Source organism: Fukomys damarensis, unplaced genomic scaffold, assembly GCF_012274545.1.
Source record: "Fukomys damarensis isolate Sample0158 unplaced genomic scaffold, DMR_v1.0_HiC HiC_scaffold_9, whole genome shotgun sequence".
Classification (NCBI taxonomy): domain Eukaryota; kingdom Metazoa; phylum Chordata; class Mammalia; order Rodentia; family Bathyergidae; genus Fukomys; species Fukomys damarensis.
In genome coordinates, this window is record NW_022900921.1 from 43,331,546 (window position 1) to 43,350,065 (window position 18,520).

General features: G+C 43.0%; 1 protein-coding gene across 1 annotated transcript in view; it reads right to left on the minus strand.

The window, feature by feature from the left end:
* Aff3 (AF4/FMR2 family member 3) overlaps positions 1 to 18,520 on the minus strand; it is a 399,929-nt gene that overhangs the window by 67,420 nt on the left and 313,989 nt on the right. The window contains exon 11 of the mRNA XM_033761487.1: positions 18,274 to 18,314. Coding sequence (XP_033617378.1) covers positions 18,274 to 18,314 — 41 coding nt within the window. The remainder of the gene's footprint in view (positions 1 to 18,273; positions 18,315 to 18,520) is intronic.

Consider the following 18,520-nt stretch of genomic DNA (forward strand, 5'->3'; position numbering starts at 1 on the left):
GTGGAAAAGGGAAGGCTAGGTGGAGCCAGGGCCCTGGGCAGAGGAGCTGGCAGCTAAGAGGGCCCCCATGTGAGCAGATGTTCCATGCCCAGGCAATCCTCCATGGTCCTCTTGGACTTCACTTATAAAACAAAAATTTAAAGACAAACTCGCTAAGTATTGCAAGAAAGTGACCACAGAGTGTCCAGTTAAATTGGGAGCCATCTGAGCACCAGCCCTGCTAGATGACACAGGTGGCTGGTCCTGCCTGCAGCTACCTTTGTTTTCTAGAAGAAAATGCCCCCTGCCTAGGTGATCACTCGGGCTCCAGGGAGTGCATCCCTGCAGGGGCCCAGGTTCTCCCTCTACTCCTCTGGCTCCCTGTCTGTCTGAATGGCCCTCCTTGCTCACTATGTAAAGGTGGAGGAATATTTCCTAGACTAACTTCAGGTAACCAAGGTGGTGATAGTTTTGGGTGCTCTGTGGAGACAGGATTTTAAATAAGTTAAATTCCATTTAATTAAAACAATTTTGAATAAAATTACCACTTCAGTAATTGCTTTTATAATATTTACTACTACTTCCATTGTAAAACTTTACCTCATTAATTACTGCTGAAATAAAGTTAGTCAATGAATAATTAATATGAAGTGATAACCAAGGGAGCTAACAGTGCTTAAGAGAGTTGGAAAGGAAGGGTCACTCACATGCAGCCTGGCTAATGAGAACCTTGCAACTCAAGCGCCAAATGCCTGGGGGTGAGACTCTGGCCCATCACTTGCTGTCAGTGGAGGTCAACAAAGAATTCTTGTTACTTTCATCACAGGCATAGAAGCAGACTTGGAATTCTCAGTGCTTCTACTTGATCGAAACAGCCAGTCTTTTGCACAAATAACTCTGCAAAAATTTAAATTCGAAATAGCACCCAAGGTCAAATTGTATGGGGCAATAGCTCAGATTTCAGACAATGGTGGTCTCACGTTTCCCATCAGGGCACATGGGTGGGAGGAGAGAAAGCAGCTCAGCAGATGCCTTCACACCCAGCACTCCAGGCAAGTATAATACTCCCGGCACATGCACAGGGATACACACTCTCCTGGGAAGTCGAGTTAACAAGTGCTGTTTCTGCTATAAGCACAATGCTTATTCTGTGGCTTTTGTGTATTTGTGTTTTGGTGATGGGGGTGCCCTGGGGACCTCACACATACCGAGCACAGGCTCTATAGCTGAGTTGCCCCTCCAACCTCTATTTTATTGTTTGGAAAGAGAAAAATTAGTTTTCAAGGAAGCTCTCTGTAAGGTTGAGACAGGATTTTGATTTAAGTTGAATCCGCTGTTTGTATACATACAGTCCTTCAAGATCTCGACATTTAGAATTTCAAACAGAGACTGAACACTTTTACAGAACGCTTTCTTCTTAATGGTCTTTGAATGAAAATACAGTTGTATAGGGTTGCCAGATAACAAACAGGGCATTTGGTGAAGTGGGAATTTTAGATGATGAATAACAGGCGATATTTGGGGCACACTTATGCTACAGAATCATTCATTGTTTCTGACTTTGTTTGCTAAACTTGGCAGTCTCAGGCTTGTGACCTTCTTATCCATCTAATTATGGCATCAAGCACATATGGCACAGAGCAGAGGGGTATATGCAGATGAATGCCTTTAGGAGGATAACGGACACCCACACACACTATCACCATTAAATAATGTGCAGGTTTCCTGCTTGGATATTTGCAAAATGTCTTCTGGGTTGCGTGACAGGGTCCTAGTTGGAATGGCAGGTGAGAAGATTAATGACAATGAATAGAAGATTGGGAAGTTTGGAAACTGGGGAATTCCCATTGCAAGTTGCCAAAGATGTGCTTTAAAAGCAATGGAACACAACAGACATTGTGATAAGAGAACAGCCAAGATAAAGATAAAGTTGTGGTAAAATGTCCTCTGAGTTCATTTCAAAGTCACAAACTTCAGGGTTAAAGTATTTCCCTCTAGAACTTTTGCATGAGTTGTAAGGGATGAAAAGCATGCTTTACATAACCACTTTTCCAATGAAATAAAACGTGTTTACGTCTTAGGGACTGAAACACCCTCCAGCTAATTTTGAATTCTAAAGTGACCATATGAAGAGGCTAGAATATCTATACAAAGAAATGTACTAACTGTGTTCCAGGGCCAGAGTAGTGAACACAGTTACTTAGGGACTTGGGTGCACGAGAACCTGCTGAATGCCACCATCTGAAGTTGCTTGCTGTAGCATTTGGACAAAAAGAAAAAATTCCAGCAGCAGAAGACATTTTTTATTCAATTCAACATACTTTGTAATAGTGGTGGGAGTTTAACAGGGATAAGCTGTCTTTGTGGTATTTTACTGAAAGAAAGCAGCATTGCAAGTCTAGAGTTTCTTTCCCAAGCTCATATGTGTTATTGTTGTCAGTTTTATTTAGCTACTACATAAAAGGTAGAGAATTCCTTGGAAGGAAATTCTTCCACTTTAAACAATATTTATTTTATTTTTCTGCCACTAGGGATTGAACGCAGGGCTTCACCCCTGCTAGGCAGTTGCTGTACCACTAAGCTACATCTCCAGCCTTTTGACCCTGCTAGACACCTCCCTATTTCCCTGGAGGAAGCTTGCCAGTTTTAGAATGGGCAGGTAGCATGGTGTTGCAGTCTGTTCAGGTTGCTGCACGTGATTATGCACACTGAGTAGCTTAAACAGCAGATATTTCATTTCTCACAGTTCTGAAGGCTAGGATATTCAAGATCAAGGTGCCAGCACATTTGGTCCTTGACAAGAACCATTTTCCTGGCACAGAGATGGCCATTTCACCATGTGCTTATGTGCTCACTTTTTTATGCACACTCAGCACTCCAGTCTCTTTCTTTTCTTTTAAGGATGCTGTCGAGTTACTTTTGTTGTTGCTGAAACAAAATACCTGACATCCAAAGTTAAAGGAAGAAAGGTTTATTTGGCTCACAGTTATAGAGGTTTCAGCCCAAGGCCAGGTGGCAAGACAGACAAGGCATTTCAGAGGAGAAACAGTTTATGGTGGGCAGAGGTAGCAAAGAGAGCAAGAGATGACCATAGCTCTTTCTATTCCTTATATCTTATCTAGGCTACTTAGGGCGAGTAGCACCCTCAAACCTAGTATCCTTGAGCCTAGCATTGCACCATGAATCATTCCCAGCATCAAACACTCTAGGTCTAGCCACTTCCAAAAACACCTCATCCATCTCTGCACGAGGCTTTGGGGGGACATCTAGACACAAATTGTAACAAATGCTAATCCCATTATGGGGGTCATCCTTCATGATCAAACCTAAATCCAATGACGTCCTTTGGCTCCATTACATTGGATCAGGGCTTCAGCACAAAGATTTGGGGGAAGGAAGCACACAAACAGTCTGCTCCCAACAGATGCAGGTAAGGCTGATTATCTGTGCCAAGTGGATTATCTCTGCTACAATGAATCCTCAAGTTATGACTGGCCTGACATATGAACAACTTAGGTTATGACTGGACTGGAATTTTTATTTTAACTTATGATCAAATTCTTGAGTTACTACATGAATGCTGCTGTTTGTGCTTCCAGATGGTTTCAGACACAGATTTAACCCTTAAAGAATTCTGGAAGGAACATTACAACATCCTTTCCTGTGTGGGGTTAACTGGGAAATCCTGGGCCAATCTCTCTAAGGACACTGATATCTGCCTGGAAGAAAGTGTGGTCTAAAGTTATACACAAGAGAGACTTTGAAGGCAACTGACCAATTGAGCTGGTTGAGTTACAATCAGCTCTTGCGAACAAACTGAGTTTGTAAGTCAAGGTCTACTGTAATTCCCTTTTGGAGGCTGCTCATGCATGCAAGCGGCCCAATAACTCTGAAATAAGACCATCCTAGGGAGGGGAGCCCAGAAAAACCCCTTCTCTTTAGGAGCTTTGCCTCCATCAGTGTTAGGTAGATGATCATTAGCAGCATGCTCCTTGCCCAAGGTGAAGGTCACACTGGAAGTTTGATGAGGACACACAGTGTGTAGCTTGCACAGGGAAGTTTAACACAGAAAGGTCAGCTGCTAATTAAAATAATGATTATATTTAGGAGCCATAGGGGGCACTGTCCATAGTGACACCCATGGCTGGGCTTTGTGAGAGAGCCACACTGGAGTCAGTGTTTTCACTTGCTCACTAACAGAAAGCTCTTCCTCTTCCTCCTTGAACATTTCCTGAACCAGGTCCAGGTAACCAAGGTGGAGACAATTTTAGAAGCTCAAAGAATTCTCTGTGGATTTTAAATAAGTCAGAATCCCACATTATTAAAATAATTTTGGATGAAAATCACCACATCTGTAATTGCTTTGACATTATATTTTCTACCCTTGCTATTGTGGACCTCATCCCATTAATTACAGCTGGAAGAAAAATCACCCATGGTCCCGAGGTTGGGGGTAAAAAAGAATTAAGGGTAAAAGGGAACCTTTAGCATGTATTCAAGTAGCATTTCTAGGTAGCAGTGGTGTTACTCAGAAGCATACTATTTGTAATCAGCTTTTTGTTGTACCTAGCTCTTTTCCTGCAGTAGTCTTCTAGGGCCTGACAATGTTGCAGCACGGTGGGTGGAGGTGGATATTACTCTTCCCTCTGACAGATGAGAAAAGACTCAGAAACAGAGCCAGCGTGTCCATGTTCAGGTGTCTGAGGTGGTGAGATCTGACAAGCACAGGACGGAGCTTGTTGTCTCTGTGTCACCAAGGGGCAGTGGAGGAGGCTGAGGGAACACACGGCAAAGGGAGTATGGCCTATTGGGGGACAGCTGTGGCCTAAAGGATGCATAGGAGTTGGCCAGGGAAGTTGGAGGACATCAGGAGAAAGGAGTCACAGGAAGAAAAGCCTTTCTAGGTAGGAGGAGCAGCATGTGGGGGAGGAACAATTTCTGCTGGTGGAGTTGCAAAACAGGCGTGTGACAGAGCCAGGCCAAAGGGACCTATTGTGACAGGCCCCTGATGTCCAGGGGGCTTGTGCGGTCTCCACTGCTCTGCGGCTTTTTCTGCACTGAGGCAAAGAAGCTGGGAGAACAGGTGACCCCAGTCCATGGCTATGGTACAGGGTTGAGGTTCACATTGTGAAGACCAGGGGCACAGAATTGCTGTAGAGACTGGAGCCAAGTTCAGCCTTCACTTCCAAATGCTAGGGAATAGGCACCAGTTCTCCAGCCGCTTGGAAGAAGGAAAAAGACCTTAGAGAGATGGAAAGACTAGGCATAAATGCTGGCTCAGGTGTCTTCTCTCATTATATAAATCAGTCTGAATCCAGCCACTGTACTTTCAGATGCTCTAGCATCTGCTTTCGGTGCAGAACACAGGACGATGGCTGGCACCCTAGACTCACTTCCTTGGGTGGAAGGGTCCTTGGGTGGCATCTACCAAGCAAGCCTGCAGCAGAATCCTCCTTGTAGGCCAGAAAAGGGAGCATCCCTGGTCCCTGAGTGTGGTCCTTGGACAGGAGCTGTGAGTGTAGCTCACAGCTGAATTCTGGCCTAAAGCAAAGGATTTAGTAGGGCGGGGATGAGACTAGAGTTGTGCGCCAGCCCAAAGGCCATTTGGTTACCTGTAAACCTGGGCTCCAGCTGGTTGTGCCTTTACTGTGTCATTTTTTATTTGTCTGAGTCCATTGTTCACAGTATATAATGATTACATTCATTGTGAGGAATTGGTGCATGAGAATAGCATCTTGATTCTGTTTACTTCCCCTTCCCTCCTTTCTCCCTTCTCTATCTATCTCTAGACTCCCTTCCCATTTGCAGATCTATCTTCCTATTATCTTTTATTTTGCTTATTAAATTATCTTTAATTTGTTTATGCTTTGGGTTTCTTGCATGAAATAAACCATGTGATACTGAAGCATCTATGTCTGATTTATTTCATTTAAAGTTATGATATCAAGGTGCATCTATCCTTCTTTATGGCAGAATAGTACTCCTTTGTGCTTTATTGTGTTTTTGCACCTTAGATAAGGGATGCCATCTTTCCAGGCATCAGTTTCCCATGTGTAAGATGAAGATAATGACATTTGCCCAGAGAGGCTGTCTGAGGATGAAATGGGATGGTGACAGCAAGAGACCAGGAGGAAACTTGACACCCCAAAGTCCAGAGAGCAATGGGTTATCCCTGGCTTTGTGGTCCTCCTCCAACAATCCCAAAGGCCCAAGTCATTTTAACATTGCAATTAAATAGCCCAGAGGCTTGGGGTACCCTCCTTTGCAGATGCCCCCAAGAGATGAATGCTCTGATCTGCTATGCTCACAAAGTCTGTCTTTATTTTCCTGGGCTCTTCCGAGCATAAGGATGAGGGGGTGCTGCCCAGGAGGCCTACAGTGGCTCCCTGGCTGTGAGCAGGGCAAATGAAGCCATCTCAAGGCCCAGAGAGGAGCTTCCAGGCTCTGGACCTAAGAAGGGGCTAGGCTTATCGAGCCCTGTCCAGTTGGCCAGAGCAGGGCTGGTGAGCAAATATTTGGTCTGCTTTACATTAAAATTTTTAATTTTTATTTTTATGAGTACACACTTGCAGTCTATAAAGATTGATTCCTTGTGGGGAGTTAGTACCTGTACTTAATACATCTCAGTTCTTTTTTCATCCCACTTTCCTCTCCCTCTGCCATCCCTCCAACTCTTGGTTCCCTTCCCTATTGCAAAAGATTGAATTTATTATGAGCAGTGTCATGCTGGGTGCTCTTTCTAAGGAGAAGAAGCCAGTCTGAAGAGACATGGAGAATTACAGCATGGAGCCAGGCTGATAAATCTGCTTGGAATTGGGTAGATAAGATGGTCAATCCTGGGGATCCTATTGCAGGGGCAAGGGCAGAGGTGGCTACATTCTGTGGGCCTAACACCAGCTAATGGGAGTCAGCATGGGGAAGGATGCTGGAAGCTCAGAAAGGGCAGGCTGCTCTGCTCAGGAGCACACTGACCTTCCTGCAGCAGAGGAGGAGCTCAACTAGCTTGAGATGCAGTCAGTAAAAGGCAGCCAGCTCAGCTCGCCAACACAGATGGAGGCTAGGCTATGGCCAGGAGGCCTGGGTAGCAAGGCCTGGAACCCAGAGTTAGCAGCTGGTTAGGCAGCACAAGCTGGCTCTGCATGTCAAAGTCCAGAGAGCCAGAGGGCCTGATGGGGCTCAGGGCAGGGGTGGGAGGGGGTTCTGCAATGCCAGAGTCTTAGTGCCAGACAAAGATGATTCCCTCGGCTTTGGCTAGTTTTCTCCAACACAGGGAGATTTAAGACAAGACAAAATGAATTAGTATCATAGTTTAAATAAACTCCCATTAAAAGCAGATAACTAGTTTGGTTTTAAACATAACAAAACAAAGCAAAAGAAAAACCTCAGTCTATCTGTTGGCTTTCAACCACCCACAAATGTTTCTCCAGCTGGGCCTCCACTTGCACAGCCTAGAGAGGGGAGAGCTAACTAGAGATAGGATACCAAGTGTTCAGAAATATTTGTGGCCACTGAAGATGTGTCTTGTTTAAATCTTCTTTTTTCTACTGTCAAATATATTATTGATAGTCTCCTTTAGGTTTGGTTCAGTCTCAAGATCTGGGTCTATGAGCATGGTAGCCATATATGCAAAATTTAAAAGGGATGAGGGGACTAGAGGTTGTATCGTCACATATCATCAGTTTAAACATTACTGAAGAACTGATCAGTAATTACCAGCTTGTTCTGTGAAGGACAGGAAGTCTTTAATCAAAGCAATTTTATAAGAAAGTATAGGTGTACCTAGAGAAATATGCATTTGTAAAAATGTATAGGGTAGATAGCAGTGACAGATATTGAAAATGATGCTACATATTTCTCTCTCAACTCTGATGAGATGTCATGTGTGTTCTCAAAATAAAAAACTGGGAGGATATAAATTAATTAAATGAACCATAAACATTAGGCATACAGAGCACCACTGTCCTTGGTCTAGAAAGGGCAGCTATATAGGCATTTAAAAGCACATGAGAGTGATAAAGACAAAGTAAAAAAATAATTTATAGATCTTTGATTTAAATACTTCACCTTTGGAAAATTTACTGACCTAATTTGAAAGGATGAATTCAGAAGAGGGAACACAGAGGAGGTGCTAATATGTCAAAATTAGTAATTTAAAGTATAGTCCTAATTGTTCCGTCCTGATCTATGAAGTCTGGTCCCCTCTGGCCCCTTTCTGGAGTTCACAGATTGCTGTGAGCCCGCTGAACCCAGAGGTGCTGATTAGCTTTGTTCTATCGGCACATCTTGGACATAGAGGGGGAGAAGTGGCAAAATGGGTTCTAAGCAGCTGTCCCCATCACAGGGGACCAGAGTCACTCCCTCCACTTCCGAGGAAGAAGGGAGAAGAGAGAGTAGAACTTATGTGAGAACATGGGCTTCTCACTGCAGACCCAGGAGAAGAGATCCATGCTGAATTTGGTACTATTGCTGTGGGTTGAGGATCCCATATCCAGAATGCTTGAGACCAGCACTATTTCAGATTTTGGATTTTTCCCCCCAGTTTTTGGAATACACGCATATACATAGTGAGGCATCTTGTGGAGGGAAACCAGCTTGAAACATGGAATTCATTTATATTTCACAGTCACCATATACATAGCCTGAAGGTAATTTTACAGCATACTTCTAATAATGCCATGCATGAAATGAAGTTTTATGGTGTAGAATTTTCTGCTTGTGGTATATTATGGTTTAGATCAAGGACATTCTCCAAAAGTCTCATGTGTTCAGAAGTGGGGTTTTTGGAAGGTGATTGGATGTTGGGGGCACCATACTCATCAGTGGATTCAACCACAGAAGAATCAGCTGAATGAACTGTTAGGAGGCGGGGTCTGGTTAGAACGGGGTCACAGGGTGTGGCCTGGAAGGTTGAGTCTCCCTCCCTTGTTCTTCCCTTCTCTCAGCTTCCTGGCCAGGCCATTTCTGCCTCAGAACTGACTGAGATCTCTGAAAACTCGAGCCCCCCTCCAAAAAAAAAACCTTTCTCCTCTTTTAATTTGTGCGTGTCGGGTATTGTGTCTCAGCAACAAGGAAAGTGACTAAGATATTTTTTTCTTTCCTATACTATTTTGACTATGAGAAAATAAACATCACATATTTCGACCATTTTCCAGCATGTGATTTAGTGGCATTAAGCTCTTTCACATTAGTTTAGAGCCATTCCCAGGAGCATGCTTTTCTAACGAGGTCAAAATTCTCCTAAGTAGGTGGGAGCTCACGCCACCCTACACACTCTTGCAGGTCCCAGGCCACAGCAGACATTAACGAAAAAGGTTAATGCTTGCTTCTACTCGGAGGCCTCTCCTGCAGCCTCCCCCTTGGCCAGACACCAGGCAGGAAGTCCATACTAATCTTCCAGCATTCCCAAATCCACTAAACTACTTTAAAGGGCAATTAGTGGCTTATACAACTCCTTATTTATTTACTCAAAAGACTGTAACTTCTTCTGGGCTGCTCTCTTCTCTCATATAAAATATATGTTTGGGACCTTTAAAAATGTGTATTATTTACCTGATAGGACTCAATGGCTTCTCTGGAGCCATTCCGTTTTATTGTGGAAATTAGTACTAAGGGGGCTGTTTAAAAGCTGAGTTTTAGACCCGACAGCCTATGCTGTGAATGCAGTGTTAAGGCAGCTGACAGGTTGAGAGCCACCAAAGGGCTGTGAGGGACACTTATGCAGCTTCCCTGCAGGAGGAGTGAGGCTGAGGGTCTGCACTTCTGTGAATGTGCGTGAACGTCACAGAGCCCTGTCACAGAGAAGAGTGTGCTGCGGAACAAACAAGTCAGCAATTCTGCTCTTCACTTGCCGGGACAGTGTTGTGCTCAGGTTTCCCCATGTTATCTGAGACGCACGGTTTGCTTTTGAAATGATAAGTATCCTTTGCTCTGAAATGACAAAATGAGACTAATTCTCTGTAGATTAGTTGGAGAGCATCAGGGATGTAAGAAGTGGGTGCCAGAGATGTGTTGTGGCAGATGCAGAGATGCCTGTGACCCCACCAAGGACCCTGGGGTTAGCTCTCAGGGAGGACAGGCTCGCTTAGAACATGGTCCACAGGGATAGCAGAGAAAGGGCATGAGACATTTCTTGGGATTTGTTCATATTTGTTTTCCTAGGATGGCGATTTAAAAAATATTCCCATACTGTTAGTTATTTCATATGAAAAGCATATTCTATGATATTTCTCTCTTGGCTTTGGAGCCTAGGGGAGGACTTAAATCAAAGAGCATCTCTGGTGTCTGGACGGGAAGTATTTCTTAGTGTGCACTAGAGTAATCACTGTCACGGGGAAAGACTAACAAAACACGTTTTCTATTAATCACTCATCTAAGTCACACTGCTCATCACTGAGACACACTACTTTATACCCACAAATTAAAGGAAGAGAGGTTTATTTGGGCTCATGGTTACAGTCTGGTCAATTTGCTCCAAGGCCGAAAAGGCATGGCAGAGGGGCCTGGTGGAGAAAAGCTGTTCACGTCATGGTGGCCACGACGCAGGGAAAGCAGGGAGGTGCCCAGGAAGGAAATAAACCTTCACCAACCAGACCCCACCTCTTAACAGCACATTTAGCTGTGGATTCTTTAGCAGATTAATCCATTGATGAATATCACACCTCTATGATCCAATCATCTTCTTAAAAGCCTCATCTTTGAACACATAAGACTTCTGGGGGGACATTCAAGATCTAAGACATAGCATCACCTCATTTGATCTGTCCCTAACCCTACAAGGGAGGTGATGACCATCATCCTCTTTATCCAATAAAGTTCAGATTCACTTGTCCAAATATGTTGCCCAAAGCCAATTCCAGCTCAAGTTCAAAGCCCATTTGCCTCATGACATCTTATAAAAAGAGGAGACACTAGGGACAAGTGGGCCAGACTTTGTTTGTCTTCTCCTTTTCCTTATTACAACGGCAGAGTTGAGTGGCATAATCTGCACCCTTGGCCAGCCTTGTTTAAAAGGCACATGAGGCACACAAGGACTAAGCAGTGGTTTTGTGTAAGGCATTACCTACTATTTGAGATGTGGTTCCTTGGGCCAGCCATGAACACTGCAGAGGATGGACTTTGCACTGCAGGAGGCTCGGATGGAACTGAAGCTGGCTCAGGGGGCTATTTAAGATGTCCCAGCTGGATCCTGTGCTTGGAAGAAGCCAGCTCCAGCCAGTTTCCCTACAGATCCCTCAGATATTCTCCCTGGCAGATGGCGCTTGCGAAGCCTGTCCACCACCACCCTGCAACCCAGTCCTGCTCAGCTGGCTCCTTCTGCATCCTCTACCCGTCTCCATTCCTGGGTCACGGAGGCCACCATCCTCCACATGTAATTTAGAATGTCCCCTTCGGGTGTCTTTCTCTGGGCTCTGAAAGCCCTCTGGTGTTTTACCTGCACCTAGAAACTCTGCTCGTTGGAATTTTAGGGAGAGTAGGTTAGAACATGAAGGGAAATGGTCCTGATGTGGACTCCTTCCTTTCTCACTGAAGCATTGCTGTGAAGATTAAATGAAGTAACGCATGTGAAATGCCCAGCGTATGGACATGTGCCTGTACTCCTTGGATCTGTGACTGTTTATGTGTATGGTGATGTTTTACTATTTACAGTTTCTATTCACATGCCTTATTTCCTCTATTGCACTGCAAACTCTTTAGGGTGAATGATCTGGGGGCAGTGAATTCTTCCATAGAGTTGGAACAATGACTATAAATACTCACTAAGTGGATCAAGGAAGGAAAGAAGCAGGAATAATCGCCAGAGAGCATTTAAGTCTCACCACAGTATAAAGCCTAGGACTGAAAAGGGGGCAAGAGAAGAAGGAGCCAGAAATCATCTAACCCCTGCATGGAAGCAACCTTGCTATGGCATGGTACAGCTCTCTTTTTGTTACTGATTTCTGATTTGATTCCACTCTAATTTAATGCACTGGGTGGTTTTGGTCTTTTGAAGCTTCTGAGACTTCCTACTCTTGGACTAGTATTTTTCCTAATTGTTTAAGTTCTCTCTCTCTCTCTCTCTCTCTCTCTCTCTCTCTACCTGTGTGACAGCTTACACTGTTTCTTCATCCCACAAGATCTTTACGAAAGTGGGCACAAATGCTTTAACTGTCACCGTCATCCTCATGATTAGCCCCTGCTTGTCAGCCCGCCCTTCCTGAGGCAGTCTGTCACCATGGTGGAGGACCAGTTTCAGAAAACTGCTTTCTATTTAAGTCCAGAGTTGGTTTCATTTAACCACAAAGCGTGGGCTTCATTCATTCATTTGCTTCTTTCCTTCATCAATCAGATGGCTTACTGCATTTCCTAATTACCAGGTACTGTAGGAGGCACTAAGGATAAGAGGACAACAAGCCGGAAACAAGTACAAGCCCAGATGCACAAGGTAACCAACACTATCTGCCTCTGACCACAGCCGAGCCTTTGGGGAGGAGGAGGAGGAGGACAGATTCTATTAAGTGTGAGTCAGAGTACCTGTTCACCTGCCTAAGACTCAGTTTTCTTCTCTGTAAAATGTGTCCTGTTTCTCTCTCTCTCAGGGTCATTGTGAGGATCATAAAACAATAGCTGGTTGTAGTGATACATGTTTGTAACTCATGCACTCTGGGAAGCAAAGGCAGGCAGGAGGATCACAAGTTCAAGTCTGAGATGGGCAATGTGGTGACTTACTGGGTCTCTGTCTCAAAATGAAAAATAAAAATTAAAAAGGCCTGGGGACATAGCTCAGAGGCAAGGCCCTGTGCTTAATTCTCAGTATCTCAAAAAAAAAAAAAAAAAAAAAATCAAAACCAAACCAAACTAAAACAAGTCAATGGGATAGCAGTTCTAAATTCTAAAGCTCTTTAAAAATGTGTTATTCACAAGGCCTATGTAAAGATTTTGCTGTGCCCTCCTGTGTGGAGTCCCTGGAGAATGTGGGCCTCACGGGCAGGGTTGATATGGACCTGCTACCTGGACATTGTCAAAGCTTGGAATTGAAAACTTCCTTATAAATGCTGCTGCCTTTTTTGTTTTTTAAACCCTGGCAGAAGTGAACAACTATTTATAGAAAATGGTAACTGGGACTTTCTGCTCACATCATCAGGGCTGGGTAAAACTGCACCCCACCACCATCCTTTTGTTCTGGTGTCTGGTAGAATTGGTCCTCTTGACTACAGGTCAGGGCGATGAAACTAAATGCCTCCACCCTTCCTACTTTGTTATGGGACCATTTTCTGTGCTGCTTCTGGACACAGACCATTTATACTTTCCCACCTCTGTGGAGGTGAAAATCCCTTAATTTTTAAAAATGTCTCATTTACTTATTTCACTATATTCTTTCTAATTAGAAACAAGATTTGGAGCATAAGATTTATTTATAAAAAGGGAAAAACAGAAAGCAGAAATATATGAACCTATAGAGGACACTCTCCTTGCAAAGCCAACATCCCTTGGGCCAAGGAAGCCAGAAGGACAGGCCCTTCTCCAAGGCACACCCAGCCCTCACATAGCACCCCACAGAACATGTTGGATGTGCTCAGTAAATATCTGTGGAATAAATGAATAAATCAATGGCAGTTGTTTGGGCTTCAGTATAAATGGATCTTGGATCTGAGATATTGCCAGATGGTCAGACAGGTTATAGTCTGCTGTTGCCTCACCAAGGCTATAAAAATGCAGCCATCACTGGGGTTGCAAGCTGACATTTCAGAAGATGATTATGTGCACAATTTAACCACATGGCCATTCGTGCCCTCCAAGTGCCATCACTTAACAACTGTGTTCATGTTGTCTTTCTTGCTCGTTCTTTTTTTTTTAAGTTGAGCACAATTTTTTCCAGTGTCGCATATTTCTAGCTGAATGTGATTTATTCATATGAAATTATGCTCCATTTTTATAAAACCCAAGTTACTGCAAATGATGCTTGAGGTTTTGCAGAAAATATTAATTCCTGATCTGCTGCTATAAAGCATGCCTGCTTGCTGTGCAGCAGCTCTGTCGCCCTGAGACAGATGGAAGCAGTCCCAGAGTATGATTAACTTCTCAGTCCCAGCAATTTCCTCTTGCTCCTCTGGCCCTAGATTTCAAGATTGACCTCCAGTTTCTCTGCAAATGCAGTCACTCAGCTTGATAAATCACACGAATCCCTTTTCTGATCAGAGTTATCTACTATTTACTACTTAGGAAGGGAAGTTAATCGTATTCCAGGCACCTTGAATGCTGCATGCATTATCCACCCTTTCTTCCTAACGGCACTCTGCATATGTTTGTTCCACATTACTGGTGAGACCGCAGCTTTTCCAGAGCAGAATCCAAAGACACACCTTTATAAATGAGCCTCACAGCCTTTTATCCCTGTTCTTTCTCACCCTTTTCCATACCCACAGTGAATGCAATGACCCATAAAAAGGGGAACCACGTGAAGTGCACATTAGAAGGAGTGAATAAGTAAGAAGGATGATGTCCCCTTGCGAACTGAGACCTCTTGTCATTAGCTTGTCTATCTCATCAAGAATTTTGTAACCTCTCTCTGCCCTGGTCATCTGTTGCTTTCACTATTTGGGGCTATCAGTGCACCTCTGCTGGGCCAGTGGACTCAGTGATAACCAGACAGACAGATGAAAATAGCGTCCAGCCAGAACAAGCTCAAATTCCCCCTATGCCTCACTGCTCTGATGCGTTTTCAACCTGCAGTGTGCTTTGCCTTTTCTCACTGAACCAAATAGGGCAAATGGTTTTCTTTGGTAGTGATCATAGATGGTTTTCAAAATTAGGTAGAGGAAATATCATTATTTTAATTTTTCAAGATAGTGTATTGATAGCAAGGCTTTTTGAACTTTAAAGCAGAGTCTGATTAATAGGTACAGTTAGGTAGGAGTGTGTTACTGCATGTTAGGGTGACTACAATATACTTTAAAAGCCCAAAGAAAGGACTCTGAATGTTTTTAACATAAAGAAATGATAAACAAGGAGAGAGATATGTTTAATTTGATTTACATATCACACACTCTTTGGACATATCAAGAAATCAGATAGTGTCCTATAAATATGTATAATTTTATGCTTTTATGTGTAAGGTAAAGGTAAATTTAGTTAAAAAATACAATCTGAAGTACCAGGTATTGGATTTGTGCTAAAATGCTTATGTAGAAAACCAACCAGGAAACTTTGGAGAAATGAAAAGACTGATAGACAAGAATGACCTCCAGAGACCTTTGGACACTGTCCGTCCTCCAGCACCTGAGGGATGAACCCTCCCTGTGCTCAGAAGGGTACAGAAACACATTCCTTTCGTTTCCCTGCTGGCCACTTCCCTGGGCCAGGTCTCTGGGCTCAAAGGCAGGTTTCCTTATAGCAAAACTGTGAGCAACTGGCTTCCTGCAGGGATGCTCACTTCCAACCCCAACACGGCCAGCACAACTTTCACTTCCAACTCCAATAGCCCTACTGCCTTCAAGTTGCACACTGGAATCACAGAGGCTCTCCCTTGTGTAAGGACCCTTGTATTCATTCATGGGTATGCCAGAGAAATGGAAGTGAAATGGCCTGTGAAATGGGGAGCAAAAGCGCAGGACAGTGAGGCTCGGAAGGGGTGCAGAGCCCCCAGCATGGCCCCACTAGATGGAGGTCATTCCTGCTCAGTTTCATAATCACAACTCACGAAGCACATTTTGAGGTCTGAAAATGCTTTTCCCCCCTGTGACAAAAATGAAAGCATTCCTTAATCATTATTGAATTGTATAGAAATAGGTGATAATGGCCTGAACTAACAATGGTTTCTGGAACCAGAATAGTTTGTATGAACAAATGTACAAAAGATCAATACAAGGGCTAGAGCCCTCCTTAGGAAGGCCAAGGCCCAAGGAGAGCTTTACCGGATTCCACCCTACCTTGGGGTTTCTGTGACAGACAGAACACTAGGCAAGTCATTCAGTGGTCTCACCACAGCCATATGACTCATTGTTCTAGAAAATATGGTTTATTTGAAAGAACTAAAACATACGAATCTGATGAATCTAGTAGGTGCTTTAAAGTCCTTATTTTGAAGAAGGTGCTTGAATTGCATTTCCAAATGATTAAAAATGCTAACTCTTATGGAAATTACTGCCATGGTCCTATATTTGTAGGAAATGGAGGAGAAAAAGCACAGGGAAGGTGGACAAAATCATTCATATGAAATGAGCCAAATTCCCCTGTTTTGAGCAGAAAAATTATTGGATGGAAGAAGAGGCCATGGCCTATTTATATTCAAGAATAAAGAAATTTATAAGAAATGTTCTATCAATAATAAATTCTGCTTCAGGACAGGGAATGGGTTTAACAAAGGATTCTAGTGAGAAAATCAGGAAAGAATCAAAGGAGGCAGGCATGGTAGTACATGCCTGTGGTCCCAGAACTCGGGAGGCTGAGGCAAGAGGACTGTCACAAGTTTGAGGCTGGCCTGGGACACAATAGTAATTTCAAGGTCAGCCTGAACTACATAGAGAGAACTTGTCTCAAAAACAAAACAAAACAAAACAAAAAACCCCACAAAACAAAACAACAAAAAACAAACCCACAAAACAAAAAAACAAAACAAAAAAAGAGTGAAGGGAACAGAGTTGCTTATTATCAAAATCATACACATTTTCTACCCAGGACTAAGTCACATGTCACTTTGGAAGAAGCCTTTGAACACATCAGTCCTAGTTTCTGATGAAATATTTTTGAATGTGTTACCATGTCTTTAAAGGGAGTCCATATTTTCCTAAAACAGGTTTTAGTTCACTGTATCAAAAGTCATCATGACATTGTGAGCAAATATATGAAACTTTATTAAAATATAATTTATATACTATGAAGTTCATGTCATTAAAAGGTACAATTTAGTGGTTTTTAGTATATTAATGGGATTGTGAAAACCTCACCATAATCTTATTTATAATATTTTCATTTTTCAATACTCTTTATAAGAAACCTTGCATTTGTTAGCAATGACAAAGTGATACAAACAGACAGCCTTCTCTGGCTTCTCAATGCATTTTCTTGAAGGAATCATTTTACTTGAAAGGAGAAGTCAAAAGGAAAAAAGAAATATGTCTAGGAAAAGAATTATTGTGTCACATTTTAAATGAGTTTTGATCCAGAGCCTCTCTTACTTCTACCAACAGACTCAGATGCAGAACAGTTATCAGCTTTTGTGAAAATCCCAGAAGCAATTCCGGATCACGTGCCCACCACTCTCAGAACGTGTAGACTTGTGTGGTTGTCATGGGAAGGCTTTTCAGTAGAAATAAACATGCCACTGTATAGGAAATGCTTTTCACCCATGCACATCAGTTAATTCGCCTCAGTGACAGGTTTTACACTGGAAAAACACCGAACTGAACTTGTTTACACAGTCAGGGGCTGTTCATTCTACAAAAGAAAGGAACCAGGAAGGAAGGAAAGGGTTGAAGGCTGGCTAATGTTGGGGTCCCTGCTTCTAGCAGAGAGGGTCATCACCTAACACTGTCAGCACTTCCTTTGGGGTGATATGTAGGGGCTTCATCTTTGCCTCCTGATAGATCTTCAACACACACACACACACACACACACACACACACACACACACACACACACATGCACAGGCACCCTTATCTTAGTTGGAAACAAAAGCTCAACCAACCCCCAAAGGGGGGTCGGGTCTACTCTAGAAAGCAACTTTATACATTCCTGTCTGACACTCTTTCTGCAGCTTTTGAGGCAAAATGGGGTACGAATTACAGTTTATGGCTTTGGTCAGGTTTTCATGTCTCGTTCAACAACACAGGTTAGGAAAAACAGGCTAAAGAAGCAGGGAGTAAGAAGTCAGGACCATGAGTTGCTGAGCCACATGAAAAAAGTCTTTAAAGAGAAAATCCCATCAAAAGACAGATTGCCACTGGTGAAATCATAGGGAAAGGGTGAAGAAAGCACCTCAAAATAAATGAACTACTTATTGCTGAAAAATGAGCTTAGATTTCAACCAATTCCAAAGTTCAAAATTTACTGCACCATTCAGGCCTTTCCCCCTAACTTTCTTGTCTCTTGTTTCATTGCCCAATGAGGGATTCTTCATACTTTATGTGAAATACAACAAGGCGAGTTTTGCAGTAATAAACTCCACACATGCATGACAAATCCAAGCATGCGAAATGTTTAACATCCCAGTTCACAGATACTTTAGGGACAAAATCCGATTATGAATTATATGCCACAATAAATAGGACTCAATGTTTCATAAAGCAATTTATAGTTCATAAAAATGACAAAATGTACCTGTCAGATAGTGTTCGGAGAGCTGTTCTCTGGGCGGCCTGCTGCAAGAAAGGGCAGAGATGTTTATTTAATATTCTAGCTTTTAAATTATGTGTTCAATCAATACTTTAAAAACCTCATGTTACACACTTTTGTCATGTGGCCAACTTTTAAACTACCCGCAACACTGTAGAAAGCCCCATCATGTTTTGAAACCAACAATCCTGGAGAGTTCAGGGACACCATGGCGTCATGGCAATGCCCATCT